This window comes from Gopherus evgoodei, chromosome 4 (genome assembly GCF_007399415.2).
Source record: "Gopherus evgoodei ecotype Sinaloan lineage chromosome 4, rGopEvg1_v1.p, whole genome shotgun sequence".
Lineage (NCBI taxonomy): Eukaryota > Metazoa > Chordata > Testudines > Testudinidae > Gopherus > Gopherus evgoodei.
In genome coordinates this window covers 105,052,025-105,077,887 of record NC_044325.1, presented here as the reverse complement: position 1 = coordinate 105,077,887, position 25,863 = coordinate 105,052,025, and the positions used below count along the sequence as shown (strand labels likewise).

General features: G+C 40.9%; 1 protein-coding gene across 3 annotated transcripts in view; it reads right to left on the bottom strand.

Moving 5' to 3' along the window:
• Nucleotides 1-13,082: 13,082 nt before the first annotated feature.
• Nucleotides 13,083-25,863, bottom strand: part of RIC3 (RIC3 acetylcholine receptor chaperone) — a 34,483-nt gene continuing 21,702 nt past the window's right edge. Inside the window, exons 4-6 of one of the 3 annotated variants that reach the window (XM_030560437.1) lie at nucleotides 24,807-24,900; nucleotides 16,878-17,026; nucleotides 13,083-15,706 (exon numbers count right to left, since the gene is read on the bottom strand). In XM_030560437.1, coding sequence (XP_030416297.1) covers nucleotides 15,213-15,706; nucleotides 16,878-17,026; nucleotides 24,807-24,900 — 737 coding nt within the window. In that variant the 3' untranslated portion in view covers nucleotides 13,083-15,212. The remainder of the gene's footprint in view (nucleotides 15,707-16,877; nucleotides 17,027-24,806; nucleotides 24,901-25,863) is intronic. The other 2 variants (XM_030560439.1, XM_030560438.1) reach the window with 2 other exon arrangements.

Below are 25,863 nucleotides of genomic sequence, written 5' to 3'. Positions count from 1 at the left end.
GTAGGGACAACGCTGCAGTGTGGCCACACTGACAGCTACCAGCGCTGCAGTGTGGCCACATTTGCAGCATTTGCAGCACTGTTGGGAGTGCTACATTGTGGGCAGCTATCCCAGCGTTCAAGTGGCTGCAACATGCTTTTCAAAAGAGGGGGATGAGGGGGAGCATGGATTTTTGGAGCTGTCAGCTCCCTGCCTTGCAAGTTCTAAGGACTGGAACATACACATCACCAACCTGCAATCATTTTAAAAGTTTCGAGCCCTTCCCCAACCCCTCTCTTATTCACTAAATGCAAATTATGCATTCCTAGCTCCAACACGGACTGCCCCTCCCCCTCTGCTCTGTGGCTTCTCTACTCAAGCAAACAGCTGTGAACATTCCAAAGCAATTCCCCTGCCTCTTCTCGAGCAAACAGGAGCTGTGTTTGTTTTTTAGATAAGCAGCTCCGGGGAGCCCGTCTTCCGGTTTGTTGTGAACAGGCATTCTGGGATACCTCCTAATACCCTGGAGGCCAATTACAGCGCTTTTGGTGGCCACACCTGCGGAGCAGCGCTGCATTACCAGCGCTGCAATCGTTATACCCCAAGCAGACCAGGTGTACAGCCAGCGCTGCAGCCAGGGAGTTGCAGTGCAGGATGTGCCTTGCAGGTGTGGACAGTTACTAAGCTGCAGCACTGTAAACCCACCACCAGTGCTGCAACTCTTCAGTGTAGCCATAGCCTCAGCCATTAACAACTGTTGTTACCAGTCAGTCTGTCTGTGGTGCATGTCTGGTTTAAAAACAATGGGCCTTGTATGAACTATGACTGACCTCTTACCTGTATGGGATATTTACAACACAACTTGCTTCTGACGTATGAACATGTAAATGCTACTTCTCCCTTTTAGTTATCCTTACCCAGGGTTATGCAGGTCATTTAGGAATGTCACAAGTAACACTAAATTGTAAAACAAACTTTCCCAGAAAAACAGAATGAGAATGGTAAATCATATTTACTTTTTAGTGTTAAGACCTGGTTGATCATGAATATCTGTGCATATGATGAAATTACTTGCTTAGAATGTCTGTTTGGAATCTTCTCTTGAGGTTTGGATCTCATTTAAGTTGTTCAGAAAAACTTTAAGGCCCTGATCCTACAACTGGCACTGTATTGGTGGGCCCCTGTACCCAGCCATTAACTTTGGCCACAGCAGTGTACCAGTATGAAGGCAGCTGCAGGATCAGGATCAGGACCAAAAATGTAAAGACTGGGAGTTTCATAACTGTCCAGGGGAGTTAGGAGCCAAAGTACCAATAGGATTTGGGCTCCTAACTTCCTTAGGCACTTTCGAACCTTTCCCTCCAAACCCCTTACTAAAAACACTGTTTTAACTGCTAACAAATGCACAACTGCAAGATCTTCTTAGTCCCATTTGATTCTTCAGGCAATTCTGCACTGTCTTAGATACAGATACTATCACTTTATCCTGTCTGGCCTCGAGCCATGGGAAAAATCACTTTATTTGACCAATCATTTTGTAATGCAGAATACCCCAAAACATAAGAGATGTGAATGGATTTTTGTTAATAGTTCTGCTTTAGGGACCATCTACCTTAGAAAAGTAACAGTTGAAACATGTTTGTCAGACGTGGCTGTGGCCTACCCAGCTTACAGCAGGACTATGTCTTCCCAGTATGGAGTGGATAGAAGACATCCTAAGGCTTGACATTGGCCAAAAACCTGTTCCTTAATATACAAAGGATTTCCTGTCCACCCTAGAAAGAAGAAATCCTATTATAATGTAGTTTAGCCTCAAATGTCTCTAAACGTGGTTATTTTTCTAGCACAGAGGGTGGCCTTACTTAAAACATTCCCAAAGAAAAGGCTAGGGCCCAGATAAAGCTGTGATTTCTGTGTAACTAGGTACCTGGATCCTACTGAGAGAGAGCTGTCTTTGCCAGCAGCTTTCTTTGTCAATCTGTGCAGATACATTTTGGATAGTAGTCAGTAACTGTTTTAGGGTTATACTGGTGGAGTTACCTCTGATTTTCTCCACCATATAGGCTCAATATTTTGATGCGCTGTCACTTCCTTGGAACTGGACATCAGTATTTCCAATGCTAACTATAGATGGGTTTGTAGTAGTGCTGGTCAAAAAAATGCAACATTTTCATGGAAAAAAGGGCACAATTTCCACTAATTTCTTCTAGACCTCTGTCCACCCTCACATTTTTGACCGGCTCTAGTTTGGAGTTTTAGTGGTTGGCATTAGGAAAAAAACATCTCATTCAAACCAAAACAAGGATTTATAGCCTTCATCATAAGGGCTTACCACTTGTCTGGTTGATAACTGCTACTTACCGGCTATCCAATTGCTTGCAGTGGAATGCACTCCAAGAAATGTAAATCTGATATCTAGGAATCACTTTGGCAAATCTTTAACTACATCACAGGTTTGGAAACTCATCTGATCATACTCTTCTTTCACTGAAAATTTCCTTTTGTTGTTTCTTGCAATAGTGTTCCATATATTTTAGGTCAGTTTCTGTTATTAGGCCAATAAATGTCAAAGCTCCTAAACAAACATCTAGAAAATAATAACACTATATAGCAGTTCACAAGGACTGTACAAGTTAGCTAATAAAACAGCCCCAGAGTGATAGGATAATATTATTATCATCTTACTGTTATTAGGCTATCTGAGACACTGACAGGTTAAATGACTCATACTAAGCAAACAGCAAGTTCTTAGCGGAAACTGGAACTAGAACTCCAGAGATCTTGGTCCCAGACCTGTGTGCTAATGATTCAAGTACAAGTGATTAACTTCTGGTAGAGGTCCCCAGTTTTCAGCTCATGTTGATAACACTAACTTCTTTCACTTTTACACTGAATATTCCTAGAACTGGAAGAGACCTTGAAAGGTCATTGAGTCCAGCCCCCTGCCTTCACTAGCAGGACCAAGTACTGATTTTTGCCCTATATCCCTAAGTGGCCCCCTCAAGGATTGAACTCACAACCCTGGGTTTAGCAGGCCAATGCTCAAACCACTGAGCTATCCCTCCCCCTGCCCCCCTGATTTCTCACCAGGAAATTGAAAATCATACCAAAAATCCAGCTTCAAATAATTAAATCCCGTAAACCCAGCTTCTGCTGTGGCAGGAGTCTTTATTGGGCTAGTTATTAAAATAAATGGAGTAAGAGAGACATGCTGTATGTAGAATGGTCAGTGCCAGAGGAGTTAGGAATCTTCAACAGTCCAGAGGCCATATTTCATAGCAGGGGGTTTGCAGAACAGTTTCTGTATTGTGTTGTGGTCTCTCCAATATAATGTAGGTCCTACTTTGTTTCCCCCTGCTTATGAATTAATGATAGTTGAATGTCTTATAGAGGTTTATCCACGGTATGTGGGAGGAACTAGAAAATAATAATGCAATTTACCAATTAGGACTCTTCCCATTCCTTCGCCATTGTAAAAAATTTCCATGTTGGCACAATTTTTTTAAATCGTATGTTTTGTTTTAAATTGGGGCCATATTATTCCCATGCAGAGACTTTAAGGTTGTCTTTGTGTAAGTGTCTGGAAATGAAAGGCTGCTCAGGGAATAAATTAAATCTGGCCAGCCAACTTCTGCTTAATAAGATAACACTGGAAATTATATTCAGTTCCTAACCCTTCCAGTTCTTTCCAAGATTTAAAGTACTTATGTTGAAAAAACAAACACATCATTTACTATAATTCTTAACTTGGAGTCTGGGTTCAGGTGGGGACATGGCACCAGGATACCCTTTTAAAAGATTTATAACAGCTGAGTCCCGGGGGCAGATCCTCAGCTGCTGTAAATTGTTACTGCTCCATTGAATGGTGCTAGGACAATTGACATCAGCTGAGGATCTGCCCCCCTCCCAGAGTGTGCTATATCTTTTTTCAACATCATTGACTCTGGTGACATTTTGGAATAGTTAGGGCAGATAGTGAGGCTGTGTTTCTACTCGGTCTCACTTCAAATCATCGCTTACAGCCTTAGTTACACAGGCTAGTTGAATCAGTACATTTCTGGTTTGGAATCCCTGCTGTTCATTCTTCATCCAATTCTCTCCTGCTTCAAGGAGCTCTGAGTTAAGCTTATCTAGACAGGATAATACTGTGATTTGTGTCCATTCAAACTGATCCAACAGGACTTGAATTTCCTATTTCAGATACTAATAATGAATGGCTGGTAAACAATCTATGGCCAAGAATTGTCTGTAGAAATTGGTTAGCACCTAGTTTTGATCAGAGAATACATTTGTGAAAACCGTAAGCTGCCCTTGGAGAATTCATCAATAGAATTAGAGGCTAAGTTAAATGAATAAACAGCTATAAAGTAAGCTCTCAGCTCTTCCCCTCTTTCCATATTCTGGCTCGTCATAATGGGGGGGGATTGTCTAACTCCACCTCCCTGATTCTCTCAAGGGTGAATATTTTGTGACTACTTCTAGGAGCATGTTGAGTAAGGCATTTGATGCCCCTATCATTGGTGTTAGTTAATTTGCCAGATTGTGGCTTACACTAGTAATTCAAGGTAGTTGAACTTTAAAGCCTGGATCGTCTCTGACCAAGATACACGAGCACATTTGTAAAATGGATTCACCTTTCTCATATGCTCAGTTGTGGCAATTAAGATCTGCTAGGCTGCTCTAAATATTGATTCCCTAAGACGTATTGTTCAGGCACAGCAACAGGTCACTGGGGACCCTCACTTCTGGCGGCGGCGTCTTCTGGTGGCATGACAGAGCCAGAATGTGACAATGCTCAGAGTAAGGCATAGTGCATACCAGTATACTCGAGCTTTACAGTGGCTCCGTTATGGCAGAAACATCTGTTTAGTTTTAACTGCTCATTGGAAAAACCAACAGTTCCTTTTCTGCCCCCACTCCACTCCCACCCCCCCCCAGGGATTTTAATGCCCACAAAGGACCCTGATGTCATTCAAAACAATGGTCACTGTGTAAAAAAACCACTCAGCGTTTCATAGTTGATGGTTAGATATAATTAAGAAATGTAACTGCTGATTTCTCAGACATCATTCTGCTACGTACTGTGCATGATTCCTTTTGCATGCTTGCTTCCCGCTCTACGTACAGTAGCTCATTTTGTGTGCCCGTGAGGCTGCTGCAAAGATGTGCATGGAACCTTAACAAAAATGAATGATATTGCATTAGAGATATAGGTTCTCTAATGGTAAGGAACAGCTTCTCATGAGAGGGAACCAGTTTTGACTGGTGGCCCTTTAAGCATGCTAGCATGTTCAGTCAGAGTTCTGTATTGACATGCTGCACATCACTGCATATAAGAACACGGACACTTTAATCACAGCTTCTCCAAATGGATTTCTTTATTCTTTCTAATTCCAATGGTTTCAGCCTTCTGCCCATCTTTTCCTAGAAGAACGAAGACACAAACTGAGGAGGGTAATTACAAAGAACCTAGGAAGTAAGGCGGAAGTCCGTGTACAAAGGTTGTACAGTTTCATTTTGTACACAGAGTGGTGTACAGGCAATAGAATGAAAGCTACCCAGTGAGTAAATAATTGACAATCAGTGTGATTTCTGTGTGAAAGCTTTGGCATACCATTTATTGGAAACCCTTTCTCGCTAATAAAAGACATCCTCATCTATTGGATGGTACTAGCAAGGAATAATGGAATCATCGGTGGGATGATGTCATGTTAATGAGAGAGTTTGGGAGCAATTCTCCCGGTACAAATTGTTTCTTTATCTGGTTAGTGAATAAGTTTCATCTCATGTTCAAAGTTTGTACATACTTGTTTGTATTCCCCCAAAGCCTGTTGGAGTAAATGAGATTTTCCACTGACTTGGATGGATTTTGGACTATCCCCTGTACTGCACCCACACACTTGTGTGCCTCCAGGAAGATATCCATGTGTTTTTTTCTTTGTTTCTGAACTGGGCTGACCTTGACTTAGAGAAATCAAGCGCTACAGGTACTTGCATAAATACTCTTTAAAATAAATTGGACATAAGAGACCAAATTTAGCACTGAAGTACATCCCATGAAACCCAATTAAAGTCAAAGGAGTTACACCAAGAATATGTCAGTGCAGAATTTCGCCTGTCCTATGGAATGTGCCTTAAAATCATGAGACCCTATATTTCAACCAATGTGATGTATAATAAAACGTATACTGTAAGTAGTTGTGCATGCTGGAAAAACTAGACCTGTCACGTAGCCATACTTTGCAGAACAATATCTAATAATCTAACTTGCAGAGCAATTCCTAAATCACCTAGGAAGGTTACCTGAGCGATAAGAGATATAAATAACAAACTAACAAGCCTTTTAGCTCCATATTCTAAAACTTGAATGAGGAAAAAAATAAATGTTTGGCCTTTAAGTTTATTTTGTTGGCATTTTGAAGTATAAGATGTGTATATGACATTTAAACAAAGGACTTCTTTCACAAGAGACTGATGGGATTTCGGCAAAGTGACAGGAAAATAAGGGGCACACCTGTGTTTTATATGCACATTATAAAAAGAGAACACATATACGTGCCCTAAGTAACTTTTAATGTGTTGTTTTTCCAACATTGCCCAATATGTTTTATATAAATGCACAAGAAATTTCAGCAGATGTCAATTGGTTTGATCACACTTAACTTCTACTGTTTGCAAAGATTAACCCTAAAACAAGTTAACATCAGTTTATGCTATCAGTGATAAAGGGACACAGTCAATTGAAGATAATCTTGTACTGACGATCAATTGCTGCAAGTAACATGAAAGATAACTATCACTTAAAGAAAGTTACAAAAAATATATTTTTTAATTTGTTTAGCTTGTGCATATGATAGAAATGATGCATCCAGTCAATCAGTAATGCCCCAGTCTTGCACTGATCCTGCACTGACTTTCTGTGGGGGCTCTGTGCAGGTGCTGTGGTTCATCTTTGCACCTCTCACTGAAGGATCAGGGCCTTCATTTCTCCCTTGTTGAACAGATTCTTATAAACATGAACTGGGGGAGCAGAAAAATTATAATTTTATTAAAGGACTATTTTGAATGCAGGACATGCTTATTAAAGCTGGATCTCAGAAAGTGGATATTTTTCCAATTACTCATTTTCCAAAAGTCCAAGTTTATATTGACCCCTTAAACTAAAGTAATGCTTCCAAGCACTAGTGTGATCCAGCTAATGACAATGATATTAGGTATGAACGAACCTTTTTAGGATTTGTTGGGGGTTATTTGGCTCTGTTAAGGAAGATTAATCTTTGTTTCTGATTTATGTTTACTTAAACTTCCAGAAAGTAGAAATTGTAGATGCTACGTTTGTTTTGTTTTTGTTGTTCCTCTAAAGGGAACATACAAAGTCTGCTAAAAGATTCTTTTCCCACAGTAAACACTTTCTAATTCATCACTGTGCCTTTCCTAAAACAAACCAATGATTATACTGTAAAATTTGACTATGTTACTATCTCGATTTCCTTTAAATGTGAGGATCAAAAATGGGGAAATGTTCAGAATTGAAAAAGTTTCTGGGTTAATCTTAAGAACAAGTACTTAACCAGTCATACTTTTTTTCAGAATGCCTAGAATGTGATGTGTCTATTTGCAAAGACTGTCTTATCCTGTTTTGAGTGGTCAGGCATCTTATTTTTGTTCAGAACTGTATGGAGTTTTAGATAAATCTGCAAAAATGTGCTTTTCTGAGGTAAATTTTTAAAGAAACTCTTTGGTATTCTGGAACAAATGTATTTATCAGTATGTGTAAGAACTAATTTGGTATTTTCACAATTACATTGTTTATGTTGTAGAGATTTCAGTGTGTGTTTGATACAAAACATCTGCAGAAAAATTAAACTTGAATTGTTTCAAACAAATCTGACCTTTTTTAAAAAAGGTAGGGAATCTCTTCTGAAACTACCTGCACAGTAGTAGATTGAGAACTAGTTCAGCATAAACAGAATAGGCTCCCCACCGTGTTTGTCAATGAATTTTCATGTTTCAAGCAAATACAACCCTCATAAATTGGAATGGGCCCAATTCAGCTTGGCTCTAAGCTCACTGACTTCAGTGGAGCTGTAGCCACTTGCAGCACTGCAAGTTTGTATTGAGCTGTATCTTACACGCTGTGAACACAAGGACTTGAAACTCTTGCACAAGGTGCAAAAGCTCCTCCCTCCTCTCCCCAGGTGAAGGAGAGAATGACCTCTAGAGGTCGTAACTGGCCATGGGGAAATTTTCAGGCCTGAAAGAGGCCTGATTTACTGTTGCCCTTTCTATTACATGTCTGATTGGGATCACCTTGGCTGCTCTCCAGAGGGGAGAGCTTTCTCCTGTCTGCTGCCCATCAGCCCAAGGAGCATGCCGATCTGTTTCTCCTGACCAGGGGCTGCACACTTTCAGCCCTCTGCAGAGAGCAGACTGGTGCACGTATGAGAGAGATAGGGTCAGGCAGCCTGTGATGGGAACTCCAGGGTGAGGCTTGGGGTGTGGGAGTGCTTGATACCTGTTGACCCTACGTTTGTTGAACCTTTTGTATAAAATGAAATGAAAAATCAAAAATCATCCATTAAACTGAAATAAATAGAATAGAAAAATTAGAATATAAAATTCAACATCTCAAATAAAGCGCCATGACCAATATATTATGTTAACTACATATGTGGCAGTTTGAACTGCCACATGGTTGGGCAGGGAGAGAGTAAAAAAACCCAAGCAGCTGACTCCAAGTAACCAGTCGTCTCAGTGGCTGCTGAGAACAGGAGGTGTCGGGATCAAGATCAGCCAGGGAAGAGGCAGTAACACCCAAGATGCTTGGGAGGCAGGCTGAAGGAATGCCAAGGGGAAAAAACAGCCCCAGAGAGGGGTAGGAGGAAAGGCATTCACCTTGGGGAAAAGTTACTGAGTCTGGGAGGTGGGCGTAGGTGGGGTCTGCGTCTCTAGGAAACTTGGAGCTCACTAGAGAGGTCAGTGAACTTATGGGGAAATGGGACTAAAGACTCTGGGTGTAGAAGATAAACTAAATAGTGATACTTTGTAAGTATTACTACAGTCTCTCTCTCTCACCACATACACTCCACGAGGCATGCTGCGGTGGAACAATTGCTAAAGCGACGTTTAGCTGATTGCCAATACTCGTCTTCCCCAGTTCTAATTTCTTAACCATTAAATAAAAGATTTGGTCTTTGCTGATACCACAGCTATGGTATTTGTCTGTGATTTGCTTGTGTGTATATGCAGCTTAAAATGGGTCAGTGCTAAAATAACAGACAGAGAAATTAACCATTTTTTAAATCTTATCTGGTGTCTTGCTTGTTGTCAAACAGAGAGAGAGATGAGGGCAGTCAGAAAGGATTGTCTTGTTTGGGTAAAGTAGTACTTAACAGAGAATCAGATTGTACTGGGTCCTAGGGCCTAAGTTTATGTTGTACTTTTTATAACATGCCATTAAACTGAAAAAGAAAAAAACCCAACAATGGAACTTAATGGGTGTCAATGAGTGATGCAGGTGGAAAATTACTAACTGCTACCCAAATGTCACCTCACTAGTTCCATTTTTAGCATTCTGTGTACCCAGCACTGATCTGGTAGTCCAGACATGGTTTTGTAGTCTGCTTGTTATGCCTGTAATCATCGGCAGTGGTATTCAAGGTACCCCCTACACTTAACTATTTCTGGTATATATAATTTTATTGGAACAAAAGGTTTCACTTAAGCAAGATGCTCGCTACTTAGTTTACTTTTAACAAGCTGTGTATTGCTTTAAATTGCTGGCATGGGTAACGCGGATGCTTGTATATCAGTATAGTGATGCTTGCTTTCAATGACCCCCATAGCATTGGAAAATCACTGTGATCATGCCTGGACTGTGCCAGAGCTATCACAGTTTTACCACAATCCCAAGTTTGAGGGTGACTGGATCTGGGATTTTGATTTGGCCAGTTATAGAGGTCGGCACTCAATCTCTGAAGTTCTGATCTGGATCCAGATAAGCATGTCTCCAAAACGTGAAGCCGTCTCTACTAGCAATTAGAGGCAGTGCTGGTAGTGATGCCAATAAGTAAGGCTGCCCAAAGTTTTCCATTAAAGACCCTATTTTTAGATGCTTATATAAATATATATACTTATCTAGAAGAAGAACCAAGGTAAATTATGTAAACAAAAATAAGTTAGTTGAGGTAGAAGCATATTATTCAGTTCAAGACCTGCCTGTAGAAGGAAGGCTATCAGACTAATTCAGAGGAGAGAGATGGCATTTTTAACTGCAGTCTGGGGCTGGACCATCAAGTATATATACTCCCTACAGTCCACAACAGACTTTCCATTGATGTCACGCTTTAGGCAGTTCATTATCTGTCCACACTCACACTCTATCCACGCCATAATAGTTCTGTTATTTCCCATTGGGAGAATAGATCACTCCCGTCAGTTCTTTATGTGCTGACTTTTCCAGCTTCTCTCTGGCATAATCTTTAACTCTACCTGTTTGGGACCTAAAATGGACTTCACTTTCCAAGACAGTCAACCTGGCACCTATATAAAAAATTACATCCCCTTAAATACATTTAATTTAAATACAGTTTATATATGTACAAGTACAGTATAATTCCAGTTATCTGAATTACCTTTATCTGAAAATGATCTGTCCCCCACATAGCCCTATGTTGGTTACTCACCTGCTAATAACTTCTCAATTAGCACGTTAGCCTTAATCGCTGGCTTTGTATTTGTATAGCGGTTCTGAGCAGTTACCTAATCTTGTTTCAGCAACAACAGCGTGGCAGGGCAATGTCAAAAAGAAAAAGATCTGTGTTTGGATCTAAAGCAGACCCCATAAATTCTCAAGAACTCTCTATTAAGCAACATCGGCATTTCTCCCTTCATTCCCTGTATTTCTATACCAGTGAAACTGCAGCTCAGAACAGACCAGGCCTTGTGATAAATTGTATTTATCATGCCTAGTCCTCCATCTGTGCTAGGCCTACTACTAATGTTCTAAGCATTTTCAACCATCTGTCAACTCTATGAAGAAAATAGAAAAACAACTGTCATGTTTAATTTTCTATCCCTCGACATTTGGTATTTCCCATCATATCTACATTCATCTGTGATGATCAGTCCTGGACCAAGGCAGGTTTAAAGTCTAGTATCATGAGCTGTTAGGGCTAGGAATATTTAAAAAGTGAGAAACCTTTCCCCTTTCCACAAGTAACTTTTGTTTTCAGCCATGATAGAGCCTAAGTTATCAGACCTCAAATGTGTCACTGGCCAGGGATTCACTATTGCCTTGGTTGGGCCTTGGGCCGACTCAATTAGGTTCTGAAACATTGTTTTAGGTTTTTTTAAAAGAGATTTCTATATTTCATCAGTTATTTCTCTTACTTTGAGGTCTGGTGTTAAGCCAGGCTTTATGGAGAACTGGATATGAAAATAGTACCAATGTGTCTTAAATGAAAAAGAAAAAAAAAACCCTCTGTGATAATTTTGCTGTACAAATACCCAAATATACATACATCACATGGTACAAAGTTTTTATTGGCACATGTTTGAGATACTAATGAATTATTAAGGGTGTCTTTACCAGTCCTCAGTAAAGTGGCCATCAAAAACTTAGGTTTATACCCTGCCTTCCACATCATGTATGTAATCTATATGGTATAGTACACAGACAAGTAGACATTTGTTCGCTGTACTGGCAAGTTAAAAGCTCTTTATGGCAACAAAAACATTCTGACATGCTACTTGATAATATGATACACCTGTATAGTGTTGCTCAAATTGTTCTTTCTTTAGTCAGTGGCGCTTTTAGACAATTTACATTTGTTTTGAGATATATAGCAAACAAATAAAAACAAAGACCTTTTTCATTTCACAGCGATGTATTTATAAACAGTAGGATGCTGAATGGCAGAAGCATACCTTTGCAGACATTAGAATTTCCTAAACTCTAGTTTCCATGAACCCAGATGATCTCTTTGTTCATCATGATACCGTTTGGGCTCCTGCAACAGATTAAAATGCAGTGTGTGCTACATCAATTCTACAAACCAATGACTGTGGGTGATAATCCTGTTTAGTCAAATATATTCTGTGCAAAAAAATTAAAAATTCTGCACACAATATTTTAAAATTCTGCATAGTTTATTTGTCAAAAATAACACAATATAATCACACTAGTTCTCATTGTTTTGGTCATTTAAATACCCCTCAGCAACTCTGTCTGTGCCAATACAAACAAAAATGATGCAGGATTTTTTTTTTTGACAAATAGATTCCTTACAAGACATGTTAATACAGAGCTCTGAGTAATAATTCATTTAAACTGCACTACAGAACTGTTGTCTGCACCCCTCAGAAACAGTGCAAATGCTGAAGGAGGCAGGGAGGACCTGAAGGAGAGGGAAGTAATTGCTGGGAAGGAGCCTGGCTGTGAACTTGGAGAGTTGTTGGTGAGTGGGAAAAATATGAAACAGGTTTTTGTTTTTTTGGGGGGGAGGAAGTGTTTGGGAGCTTTGCCCAGGCAGCTCCTGCCTCACCCCTAGCCTCTCCCATTCAGTCAGGCCCCTCAGTCTCTGTCCTGATGTGTCCCTCCACCCTCACTCAGACACCCAATCCCCCATATGTGTCTGTGCCCCCCACTCAGCCACCCCCCCATGTGGCCCTGCGCACATACACCCCCCATGTGTCCCTCCACCCTGCTGAACCCCTCGGTCCCAGCACTAGTCCCCTCTTGTAGGCTAGACCCACCCAGAGTCCTCACCCCCACTGCACCCCTGCCCCAGCCTTGGACCCCCCCCACACACACACCCTAACCCCCTGCCTCAGCCATGAGCCCATCCTGCACACAAACTCCTTCCTGAAGCTCACATCCCAAACTGCCCCTGACCTACTACCCTCTGAACCCCTCATTTCTGGCCCTACCCTGGAGCCCATCCCACATCCCAACCTGTGGCCTCAGCCTGGTACCCCTCCTGCAAGCCGAACCACTTGGCCCTAGCCTGGAGCTCCTGCCTGTACCCCAAACTCCTGCCTCACCTTGGAGCCAACTCCCACACTCCGAACCCCTCATCCCCAGCTCCAACCCAGAGCCAGTGCCTTCACCCTAGCCCAGTGAAAATGAGCATGTGAGGGTGGGGGAGAGTGAGCGACAGTGGGAGGGGGCAGAGCCTCAGTCTAGAGGCGGTTTTGTGCAACTAGAAAGTTTGCAACCCTACTTCACCCCCCATGTGGCCCTCAGCCTCCACACTCATTCAGACCTTGCCACAAGCTGTTCTTCCCCACTAGCCGGTATGAACCCATGTCTGTGACTCCCCAGCAGCCCCATTCTGCCTGTCTCCTGACCTGCAGGAGGAAGAAGGCAGGTTCCTTCTCTTCCCTACCCTGGGGCTGGCTGGACATGGCTGCTCTGCTCTAGTGCCACAGTGCCCCCTGGTGGGCAAAAGGTGGAACTGCAGCAACTATCCAGAAGTTATTTTGCAGGGTGGGGGGGAAGCATGGCATGAGACATATGTGCTCATGCTCTGGCGCAGAATCCCCCCAGGAGTAATATATGAAGACTTCTGTTAACAGCAGGACATGTCCACAGTCCACCCTCCTACCTCCCCCCGTGACTGCCATGCCCTCCACTGGAGTATTTGCTTCTCACACAAGTGTTAGTACAGCAAATAAAGTATTTTACAAGCACTGATGCAGAAGCTACATGGAGAAGAAAGGCCGCTTGTAAAGGGTGGGAGCCTATTTCCTAAATGAAGTGGTATGATGTCTTGCCACTGAGAACAGTGCCCTTTTCAGTAGCTGGGTTACATGTAGGCAAACAAGAGACTCAGCAGCTCCTTAGAGCATTTGTTTGTGAGCACATGACCATAGTATTGGGCAGGGTGAATGAAACAAGTTCTGGTCTGGTACCTGCCATTACTGCTCCAGCTTAACACTTCAGTAAACAGAGGTGAGAAAAAAAAAAACCTTCAGCAGCAGCACAAAGCTGCTCCATTGGTGAAGCGGTGTCCACATGTTCCAAGTGACTGGTGCTATGCGACCCACTCCTGGCATAGGGGATGGGCTTGGGGCTGTGTGGGGTGACTGGCATGCCTTGTGTGCCAGCAATCCCCACTCAGCTGACCAGGGCCTAGCAGGAGCTCCAGCATCGCAGTAAGTTAAGACCCCTTAGCCTGCTCCAACTTATGGTGGGGGTAAAAGCCACCTTCCCTTCAGTCTCTCTTGAGTGAGGCCCATGCTAAATGCTGCTGGGACACATAATCAAGCTATTCAAGGCATAGATGGAGCAAGCTGCGGTCCTAAAGAGTCCACAACAATTTACAAGGAATGCATTTAAGAATCAATATATTCCAAAGAAGAAAAGAGTTTACAATATTTTCGCTATGATTTTTCCCTTCTTGTTCCTCTGTAGACTATTTTCCCAGTAGGAAGTTATCATAAATAATGTACAATGTAAACCTTAGCGTACACTTTGTGAGGGTTTTAAATTAAGGAGCCACATGCTAAAGGCAATCACCCACGTGAACATGTGCAGCCCTGAGACACTGTTTCATTTCTTAAGTGCATGCAGGCACTTGGCCAAGAGTGCCCCAGTGGTCAAAGAATGCATATTCTGTTGTGCCATATATATTAATTAATTACTGTGACAGCCATGTGGTTGAAAAAGGAGTTGGTCATTCATGTTGTCTCTTGCCTGCAAATCTCTTTACCAGTTAGGCTAGGAGATAATTACCATCTGCTTCAGAACAAAAGAGAAGCTACAAAACTGTCCTTCCATCTTCCTAAATAATCTGATGCAAATGGTCGTGTGTTCATAACTGATAGCTGTCAAAGTCAGCAGGTAGGCTCTGGACAGTTGGGACAGGAAGTCCATTCCTAGTACTGACAAGGTAGGACACTACAGTGCAGCTAACATTTCAGAGGAAGAGGTGGTTATTCAGAGGCAGTAATCACACAGGATTAAGTAAATACAGAGTGTGGATATTGGAACAGCATCATCGTCTGTTCCTGTTCATAGCAGCCTCTAGCAAGCAAGTGCTGGAGGTAATAATGGAGTAATTTAAAGAGGCCCATTAGCTTCCAGTTCAGGTGGTGGTGGAGCGATCATGGCCAAGGGACTGGAAATAGTGCCAAGAGCTGGAAACGGAGAAGATAAATGTGGTCAAGAACAAAGAGCACAGGTGTGAGAGTTTGAGGAATCTTGCTATAGCCACACGTGGTGGTCCCCATTACTCAAGTCCCTTTGTGTTTCGTTTTCTCAGCGTGCCTACTGCATCTGGATCATTGGCTTTTTGGCTTTTCAGTCCTGAATTTTCATTGTCAGAATCCATGAAGTGATCATCTTTGGCTGTGTCTTCAGCCTCACTGCAGCTGTCAGCATGGAACCCAGCATTCTCTGCTATGACAGCAGGATCATCCTCTTCATAGTGGCAACAGTAGCACTTCTCAAAGTTATGGTTGTGATGGAGGACACCACCTTGCTCACTGAAGCTGATCTGCTGGGCCTTTTTCTGTCCCATATCATGGCTTTCACACTCTGTAGTGAGATCAGACAGTAAAGTTTCACTACACAAATAATCCTCATCTTCCATAACCTCCATTCTTTCAGCTATCTCTTCAGCAGAGGGCTCGTTCAGATCAGGGTAATCCACAAAGATTGTGTCCTGTCTATGCTTGAAGCAATCAGAATTATCATAGACAGGATAGGTCTCTTCTGGATAACCTTAGGAACAAAAGTGACATGTACCTTAAAATATTAAATCCAATTTTAAAAGGAATAGACCATCCTGATACAAAAACTATGTTGACAAATCTGTTCAATGAATTTAGAATTTATCATAAGAATGTTAAAGTCTTATGGAGCAACACTTAGTTTTCACTCTGCTGAGGCTCCCTAAAGTAAAACTAATTCAAATTAATACCATCCCAAGCTTGTAGGGGATGGGGTGAAATCCTAGCCCCTTTGAAGTCAATGGCAAAACTCCCATTTTCAACAGATTTTTCAAAAGCGCTCCACACCCACCACTGGGGCTAAAGTGAGAGCTATGGGAGAAGCCGGGTGATGATATTTTGAAAATCTGGCCATAGCTCTTTAAGTAAATAAATTTCTGAATACCTCAGTGCCTCGCTAAGACACGTTTTGAAGACCTCAGATATAGAATTAAACAATGTCCTTTACAAAGCTGGATAACTAGCTAAAACCAAGTGCTTTTGTTTATTTCATTTTTTAAAAACGCATGAAGAACTAGACTAAGAAGGCAGAGCTTCAGGCTACCATTTATGTTTTGAATGATTCTGAAAGCTTCCGAAAGGGCAAAAAAATTAGGTCTACGGGGGGAGAGGGGAAGCCTTTAGAATTCAACACCAGCAGGATGTTTTAAAAACACAATCATAGAACACTTACAACAATGAGAAATCTAAATGAGTTTAAAAAGCAGAATTTTAGAAAGACAGAACTCCCGGAGTTAACGTCTCCAATTACCTTTACAATATTAGAGCAAGCAAAGAAACAAAACCAAAATTACGTAAATAAGGCAAAATATATTGGTTCTTATTTCTGTGATATTACGCTGAAGAAAATAAAACCTGGCCAAATTAAGAAAAGCACAGAAATAAATCTATGTCAGCCAAGACAAAGTAGCAAACGGCATGTACTCAAGCTCATCTTCCAATTCTGGCAGCAGATACTGTGTTATCCAGGCAATGTGAAATGCTGGATAGTTCAAAATCCATTTGCTCATTAATATAATTGGACAGTCTTGGAGGCCACCTTTCTGAAAAGAAATGAGGCAATTGTGCAGGAGTCTGTTTGCATCTGGGGGGGAAATATTCCAGTTCTGGCAAAACTACGTAGTGCAGATGACAGTAAAGAAGAAATAAAAGCCCACGTTTACCTTCCCAATCCTCCATATAAGGAGCGTCTTCAGCTGCCTTCTCTGGGGAGATGCCATCTATGAGTTTACCTTCCTTCATGACCCTAGTGATCTCTCGGAGCTGCTGGAGTAATCTCTTTTCCTGGTCTGTTGTAACATTTTGGGCCCTGCTAGAAACATCAAACACCAGTCCTGAATGAGTCTGGATGGCAATATCATCAGTATTTAATATGTGTGTACAATAGGATGGTCACAACAAGCAGGAGGACGCCATACATAAACTAGAGGTATGAAGGTGCTTGGTTGGTGGAGAATGCAGCATGGTAACTCTATAGGCTTTTTTTAAAAGGATGAATGAGACTTGGCAGATCCTTGGTTGAGAAACGACAGGGAAATGCATGTCCTGTCATGCTGCTTCATTCAGGATCTACACTAAATCTTAAACAACATATGACACAGTGTGTGTAGCACCCCACGAAGATGCCTCATTGACAGTGTGGGCAGCTGCTCAAGAAGCTCCTTAATTGTTGCTTTGCCAATACGGGATTGTCATTGGTAAGCTAAAGTATTTTATTTGCAGCCTGGCAGCTGTCATTAAGTCAGTTGGCCAGCAACATAATGTTATCATCAAATAGCAAAGGCAGGATAGCTCCATGGGGCAGGAGGGAGAGATGAAAAATTAGGATGTTTTTGAGTTTAACCTTAACAGGGGCATCTGGATTTGACTAGGAGTGAGAGAAATGAGGTTATTTTAGGATTAAGTCCAAAGTATAGTCTGTACAGGCATATCATTTCACAGCATTTATTGATATATTTTATTATCCAGTGAATACGAGCTCTTTGCTATAACTACTCATTGTACAGTAATCTCAGTCTGGTCAGGGGAAAAAATATTCAGGCAGCAGGCTTTTCATATTTCCACCCATTGGTTGAAACCAAGTGATTCATTGTTTCGGTCGTCAGTTTCTCCCATGCTGATTAAATGCTATGAACAGAGAAGCAAACTATTTTTGTTACTGTCTTTCTAAAAACAGATAAACATACAACACAGCTGTGATTTTAAAATGATTGGCTTGCTTCTGATATAATTTACGCTGGTGTAAATCAGGAATCACTCCACTGCAGTCAATGGAGTTATGCTAGCACAAAAGCAGTGTGAAATTAGAATTGTGCCTCTGGTAAAACTGTCAGAGTGGTTAGAGATCGTGGGCAGAGGCTGTTCTCAGTTACACAAGTGTAAATCCAGAGTAAGCCCACTGATTTCATTTGAAGTACTCTGAATTTAAACTGTATGACTGTAATGCAGGAACCTCTTTGTCCCAGCTAGGGTGCATAAGAGTAGAGGGATCCTCTGGGTCTAGGATCTACATTCTAGTTCACCAAAGATGAGTTAAGGAAAGTCACCCAAAGGTGAGCCTCACTCTCCTATTAGGCAGTGAGGAAAGATGCTTATGCAAATTGAGTACTGTATGGTTCACACTGGAGGCTCATTTACAGTCTGAGCAAAATATTAATAGATTTTTGGGGGAAAAAACAGGGTTTATCTTGTGTTGGAGCAAAGACAATGAACTTTTGGAAGTACATCTGAGGTGCAAATGAACACCTACTTGTCCTTCATCAAGGTGAAACAAGTTGCCACAGGACTTGGCTTCATGAAAGAAGGTGCTCAGCTATCCTGGCTGAAAAATGCTGTAAGAGTGAGTTTGGGGGGGAGGAAAGGGAAGCAGTACCTTATTCGCTATGAGGGCATTGTGTGAGTTGAATATGTGCTATGATTTTATTTGCTATGCAGTAGAACCGCAGTTACGAACACCAGAGTCATAAACCTCACACCTCATTTGGAACCAGGAGTACGCAATCAGGCAGCAGCAGAGACACTCCCCCTCCCCCCAAAACCAAATACAGAACAGTGATGTGTTAAATGTCAACTACTAAAAATAAAGGGAAAGTTTAAAAAAAGATTTGACATGGTAAGGAAACTGTTTCTGTACTTGTTTCATTTAAATTAAGATGGTTAAAAGCAGCCTTTTCCTTCTGCATAGTAGAGTTTCAAAGCTGCATTAAGTCAATGTTTAGTAGTAAACTTATGAAAGAACAACTACAGGGTTTTGTTCAGAGTTTCAAATATTTCATGGCATGCATCTGACGAAGTGGGTATTACTCATGAAAGCTTATGCTCCAATATGTCTGTTAGTCTATAAGGTGCCACAGGATTCTTAGTCTGGATCTGTAAAAAGCGACAAACACGGCTACCCCTCTGATACTAAACATTTCAGAGATATGAACAACCTCCATTCCTGAGGTGCTCATAACTCTGGGGTTCTACTGCATAACCCTTCCCTCCAGTATTTCTATTTGCTATCATATGACTCTCTATTCTTTGTTAAATAAACTTACATTTGCTTTTTCAATAAACAAATTGAAATGCTGTGCATTAAGCTGTGGAGTACTGTTTCTCTGGGAGTGTCCAGTGGAACAGGGGCTGGCCACTGCAGCAGGATGCTGGACTCGGGTTGGCGTATGCACATGCTCTATGCTTGCCTGCATACAGGACAGCAAGCCTGCATGGGCTGAGAGGGGAGTGCTTGTGTTGCCTGTGACTGGGAGAGTAGGGAGTTGACCCCTAGCAGGCATAGACAGGGCTCCCTCTCACTATGGGGGCAGATGGTAGCAAGGTGTCCCACAACTGTGGGTACTACTGGGTAGCATCGCAGTGACTGAGATCAAAATTTGGCCCTGTGAGTAACAAAAGATCTTATTTTTAAGTGTTCCTGTAAGATGAATATCAAACCTAACGGGGAGTGCCGTTCCTGAAACAGCACACAATTGGGGATGCAGGGCTCTCTCTGCAGCTTCCTTGCTCTGCACACAACTTCCATTCTGGTATATCTGCTCTGGGAAAGATAAGAGCTGCAAACATCAGTTGAGAGCTTCCAAATATGGGCCAAATGGATGCTTGACAACAGGCTATATTTTTTCCTTCACTGTCCCCCACCTCGGGTACACATACACACTCTTACTGGCAGAAGGCACCTGTACGTCACTCAAATTCCTACTATAGTTGAAATTCTCCACAAACTCTGACACTAGAAAACAGGTTGTTTACAGAGCTGGTGGATTTTATGATCTTGCTACTTTCTCATTTTTACTTGGATTTTAGCAATGGAACTGGAACATTTTTAGCTCCAGTTATGTTAACCAACAATGGGCAGTTCCGCCAGACAGTAGGGAACTCCCAAAGGGCAAGTCTTTATGGACTTGGCAAGCCTTGTTTGATAAAATTATACCATCACGCTATAAATCAGATAGGGCCAAATTCCACCTCTGGATTCCACTGAACTCTGATGGCAGAATTTGCTCCATAAAATTGGTCTGGTTCTAAGATCACAAGTGATAAATATCTGAAGTGTGCAGTTGTGGAATTTGAAGACATGTATTTGAGATGAATGTTATGTATCATACTATATGAAATGGGTTTTGTCAGTTGTTTACCCGGGCTGTGAATGAAATAGAACTGCCAGCACAATCCCCCTTTTCCAGAGACAAAAAATATGTAAACTGAAGAAATATCACCTTGAGACAGCAGCCAGGCACTGAGAGCCTACGTGAATCTGTGCTGCTGAGGCAGGGCCCTAGCACCAGGAAAAGTCTATTGAGGTGTTCAGCACTCTATACTACTTGTATTTGAAACTCCTGAGTAAGATTCTACAATGTGGCTTTAAATGTCTTGCTCACCGACTGTGAAATTCATCATGATGCAGAGAGGCAGCACAAGTCCTTATACACTATTTACATCCCCCCAAAGCCCTCAAACTAGGACTGAAATGAAACTTAAATGTTGCATAAGCTATGTGATGGTCTTCTGTACAGGGAGACTTTCACATAGGAGACACTGAATGCCTCGGCACTGCATAAGAGGCGGCGGCAGACTGTTTGCCCTGGCAGAAATGATCATTTCAGAGAGCGGCAGGTGTTTGTTCTTGCTGTGCATGCTTGTAGCTCCAAAAGAGCTATTCCAATTCATCACGTCAATGAAGCACATACTGCATTGTGGAATCCCAAAATACTCATTGGCAGGTACAGCAATGTTTTTATATACTTACACTGAGCTCATAACAGTTCCTAAGGAGCTATCATGATTGCTATGAAAATCTGTTTTCTAACTTGGGGTCTCATACACTTCAATTTGGAGCTCTTGGCCTTCATCCTTTTAAAACAGCACCATTAAAAACACAGCTACAGACAGAAGAGATGGCTCCATGGAGTTCTATATTTATTCCCTCTCACTTTCCACTGCACATTTGTTCCGTTTGTGGTAAAAAGATGGTTTTTCTAATTGCCATCTCTGTAAATGTGACTTTTCCTATCTTACAATGAAGTTGGGTCATTTCTACCTTCTGCCTAATCAGAAATAAAGATTTTTGCGGCTGAACATTAGCTGACAATTTCATTGATGCACAAGCTAGAATAAAATCCAGCTCTTTAGTTGCATTGACTCTGGACTGTTGGAGAAAATTAGATGGTTCTTGTCAATAAACAGATAGGACTCGGAGAGCTGGGGAGCCTAAGTTTGAAAGCTAGGTTCTGAAATGAGAACCCAAATGTAGTATTAGGAAAACTCAAGCCATCACTTAGCACAGGGGTAGGCAAAACGAGCTGATTTTCAGTGGCACTCACACTGCCCAGGTCCTGGCCACCAGTCCAGGGGCTCTGCATTTTAATTTAATTTTAAATTAAGTTTCTCAAACATTTTAAAAACCTTATTTACTTTACATACAACAATAGTTTAGTTCTATATTATAGACTTTTAGAAGGAGATCTTCTAAAAACATTAAAATGTATTACTGGCATGCAAAACCTTAAATTAGAATGAATAAATGAAGACTCAGCACACCACTTCTGAAAGGTTGCCGACTCCTGACTTAGCATGTGTGCGTATCAAATAGATATTTGGGCATTTTGTGGCTCCACTCAAGTGGGCCCTTAGTTGTTAGAGTCAGACATCCAGGTCTGAAAAGTGAGCCCACTGGAGCAGATATGCTGAATGACAAGATACCATTTTTTACATTCTCTTTGCTAACTATAATTAAAAGAAGAAAACAAAAAACTTATCTATAAGACTAAAGCAAATTTAAACTGCAAAGCTATGTTAAATGAAACTACAGCTTCACTATGAAAAGTAACTAGCAAATGCAGTTTCTTATCCTGCATAGCTGCTCCCTGTGTCAGTCAGACCTATTTATGTCAGTGCAAAAGGAAGATTTTACTGTTTGCTATACTCATTCCTGCACAGCCACACTGCTTTAGGAAAGACAGATTGGATTCTTTGCTAGTTTGTGCATCAACAAAATATTTAACTACGTTCCAATTGTAGGGCCAGCAGTTCAGTGTATGCAGATTTTCCCCAGCTACACTTGTACAATCCCACTGAAACCAATAGGTTTGGGGGCTATAACATGAGGCCAATGAGGCTGCACAGGGGCAGCATTTGACGTGTAGAACCTTTAGAACCTTTCCTACTGGTAATGATGCGGTAGCCTCAAAGACCCTAGCTTGACCTTCAGATCCCAGGCTGAGTTTGTGGGATGAGCATTTAGAAAAATATTTTTTAATTGTAACCTGAGCAAATTTGATATGAAAAATCACTTTTCAGAGTTAAACTGCACTTTAAGTTCTTGCACAATATACTGCATGTGCTACTAAACCTCTTGGTAAGGCACAACAGGGTAAGTTAATAAGTGTTTTAAACTGTCCTTTCTGAGAACTAAAGCTAGATTCAAGGATATTTGTGTAGTATTTTTTTTGTGGATTAACATGTGCTGGTCATTTCATATCAAATAACATCTCTTGAGTAGAAACTCCATGAATAAAACATCTCTTGAATAGAAATTTAGCAAAAAAATTTCAAGATATACTGTACATTGAACAGAATGATGAAAACAGGAATATGACATATGGTTTAAATATTTGTGGGAATGCATATGGAAAGATTTTACACATATTGCAGCCATGTCCCCATATTAAAACATTCTAGTAAGAGCCTGGAAGAACATCAGATAATAACCCTACACACCCAGAAATCTTTGTTTTCCATCATCAGAATCTCAGCAAAGGTCTGAGCAATCTAGATGAGTAGATTCCACAGGGAGATTTTGCAGTGGCCAGGAGGTCTATGCTAAGAAATGGAAACCAGCACATAAGCTAAATGTTAAGAAACCCCCGATCCTAACTGGATGCTATAATAATGACAGCATGCCTGAATTCACAAACTGGGAAAAGATTACATTTATTCAGGAGAGAGGACTGAGAATTTTGAGATTGTTTCAAAGCTTCATGATTCATGATGCTCTTAATCAGATGTGTCTATCGAGAGGTATATATTATGTAACTAATGTCATCTGTTTCTTGGTTTAGACATTGTTCTATTGCCATGTACTTGTGCCTCTTCCTTCCCAGATCTTTTTTTACTTCCCTCTCTGTTAATACTTATAAAAAAATCCTTTTACTTCCTTAAAAGTCTTCAGTTTCTGAGAGTGAACAATCCCTGTACAGCCTGCACTGTCCATGATTTACTTTAATCTTCACCTTATTTTTATGATCCTAGTTCTATTGTCCATTATTTTGTTCGTAGTAAATGGTTTGCTGGGTGTTCCCCCTCTTGTCTTAGCTAGCTCAAACATTCTGTCTTTTAGTTTACTGACCCAGTCACTTATCTTAGCACATTTTCAGCCTGCTGACCTAGTTACCTCCCGAATCCTGTCTTCCAAGAAATCAGGCCTCTCTCATGTTTAATTACTCACATCAAGCCAGACCTGCATGAAGCATTGCACTTTATGATCAACCCAGAGATTTGTGCAGATGGGACCTAGGGGACATCAATATTTGAATCCAGAAACAAATTTCACAAATCAACCCTATTTTTACAAAGGCCAAAACAAAACTTCTAATTTCAAACCCCAGTTTAGGAGGTTTTCAAAAATCTCAGTCTGGTCTCCCGTTGACTTCACTGGGCACTGGATCAAGCCCTTAAAAACAACATATAAACAATTAGAAACAAAATTAGAGCAGGATTAAGATTTTTCATTCTGGATGTAAAGAGTACACATTTCAAATCAAAAGGAAACGGGAGCAGATTAAAAATGGCCCTTACCATTTATTTGTAATTTTGTAAAATTTGTAACAAAATCTCACTGTATTCAACTTTAACATTACAGCCAAATACAAATCATATTTCTTGGAGTGTTTTAAAATAATTCAGCTTTTTAAGGAAGACTATGCAATCATTAGTTCAAAATAATTTTAAATAGGGTATATGTTAATAAGTTTTACACCAAATATTAGTGAGCAAATATCAAAGAAAAAAATTTAAAAATATGAATTAAGCAAATTCTTTTTTCATATTTACTAACCAAGTGGGTTTGCAAGTTAAAGTGGTGGAAATTGCTTACTGAAGCAGATTAATATGCAGCCTTGCCTCTAAGGAAACATTTTACAGAGATTCGAAAAGGCATCTATATAAAGTATAACCGCATTAGTGTTTTATAAAAAGATCCAGAACACTAGAAGCTAACAGAAAATGAAGTAGTCATCTTGGGTACACTCACTGGCTCTTTTTTGCTTTGCTTTGCTTTTGGGTCTAAGACATTTTTATGTTTAGACATGTCTGTCTTTATCTTCCAAATTACATAGTACGTACAATGGGGCACAGGTGTCCCTCTTAAGGAAACCGACATTGCAAAAAATAATTGAATATAGAACTTGAAAAGAAAAATGTGAAAAAAAAATAGAGCAAAATACTGTGTCAATATTATGAAGTAGAAACAATTACTATTTTAACATGTACAAGAGATTTACATTTTGATAAAAAGATTTTCTTCTAAGAGAAACTTTAATTTATCTATCCTAAACATAAAGTTCTTCTTCTTTAAATTCCTGTAATATAAAACATACCTGTCACAATTAGGTCCTACTCTATTGATTAATTTTTCCATAGCCTCCTCAGTCTCTCTCAGCTTTTCTTGTAGTTGCGTGAGCTCATAGTCAGCTGCAAAACAAACAAACAATCATTAGCAGCTCTGAAAACATATTCCTCTAGCAGTATTACAGACTGGTTGTCTCAGCAAACACAGTATTAAGCCAAAACTGGTTCTGAAGGATCTAAGAAGAGCAGATGAAAGCTCATCTCCATAGAATTATTGGAAACATTCGCTTTCATTTCTCCAGGCGTAACAAAAGGAGTGCAGAGAGGTTCCCAAAGGCACAGAGATTCACAGAAAGCACTTCTCAGAATGGCTAACAAGCAACCACTTGATATGCAGATTGAAATGATCTGCCAGAAAAAGAGCCACCTAATCTGATGCTCTAAAGGAAATTTAGTGATATGCTGCTCTATTGTAAAATCAACAGTTCTCATGGAATGTACCTCTTGAGTAGCTTTGAATCTTTATTCACAGGCATTTAAGTTAATATATTTTCTGCTGTCAGATAATGTCTGGCTCTTCATGGTGTGCAAGGATATGGGGAGACCGCTCAAGGAACTTGCACCTATGCACCTGAGGCAGCCACAATCTGGGTGAGAGGTATAGCCATGGCTCCAACCTCCTGGCTAGCATTACTAACCTGTCAAAGGTGTAGGCTGGACCCCTTCTAAGGATGGTGGAGCTGCTAGTGCAGCATACACTTCCCTAGTGCCTATAAGAGAATGGAGTGATGGACGGGAGGAAACATTCAGATGCCAAATACAGAAACTAATCATGCCTGTACGGTACAGCGCTTCCTGGGTGCAACTTGCTGTTTCTGAACTTCCTCTTCTTTCCCCCCACAACCTCAGTGCACTAGCCAACTAGCTCTGTTAATTGGCATGTGTGCAGGAGGAAGATAAGTGCACCATATGCTCTCAGGCAGCAAGAAGGAAGCAGTCTATCCATTTATTATATGTATTATTGTAACACCTAGAGGGCCCAATGAAGATTGGGTCCCTTGTATTATATACAGCACAAACGTGCAA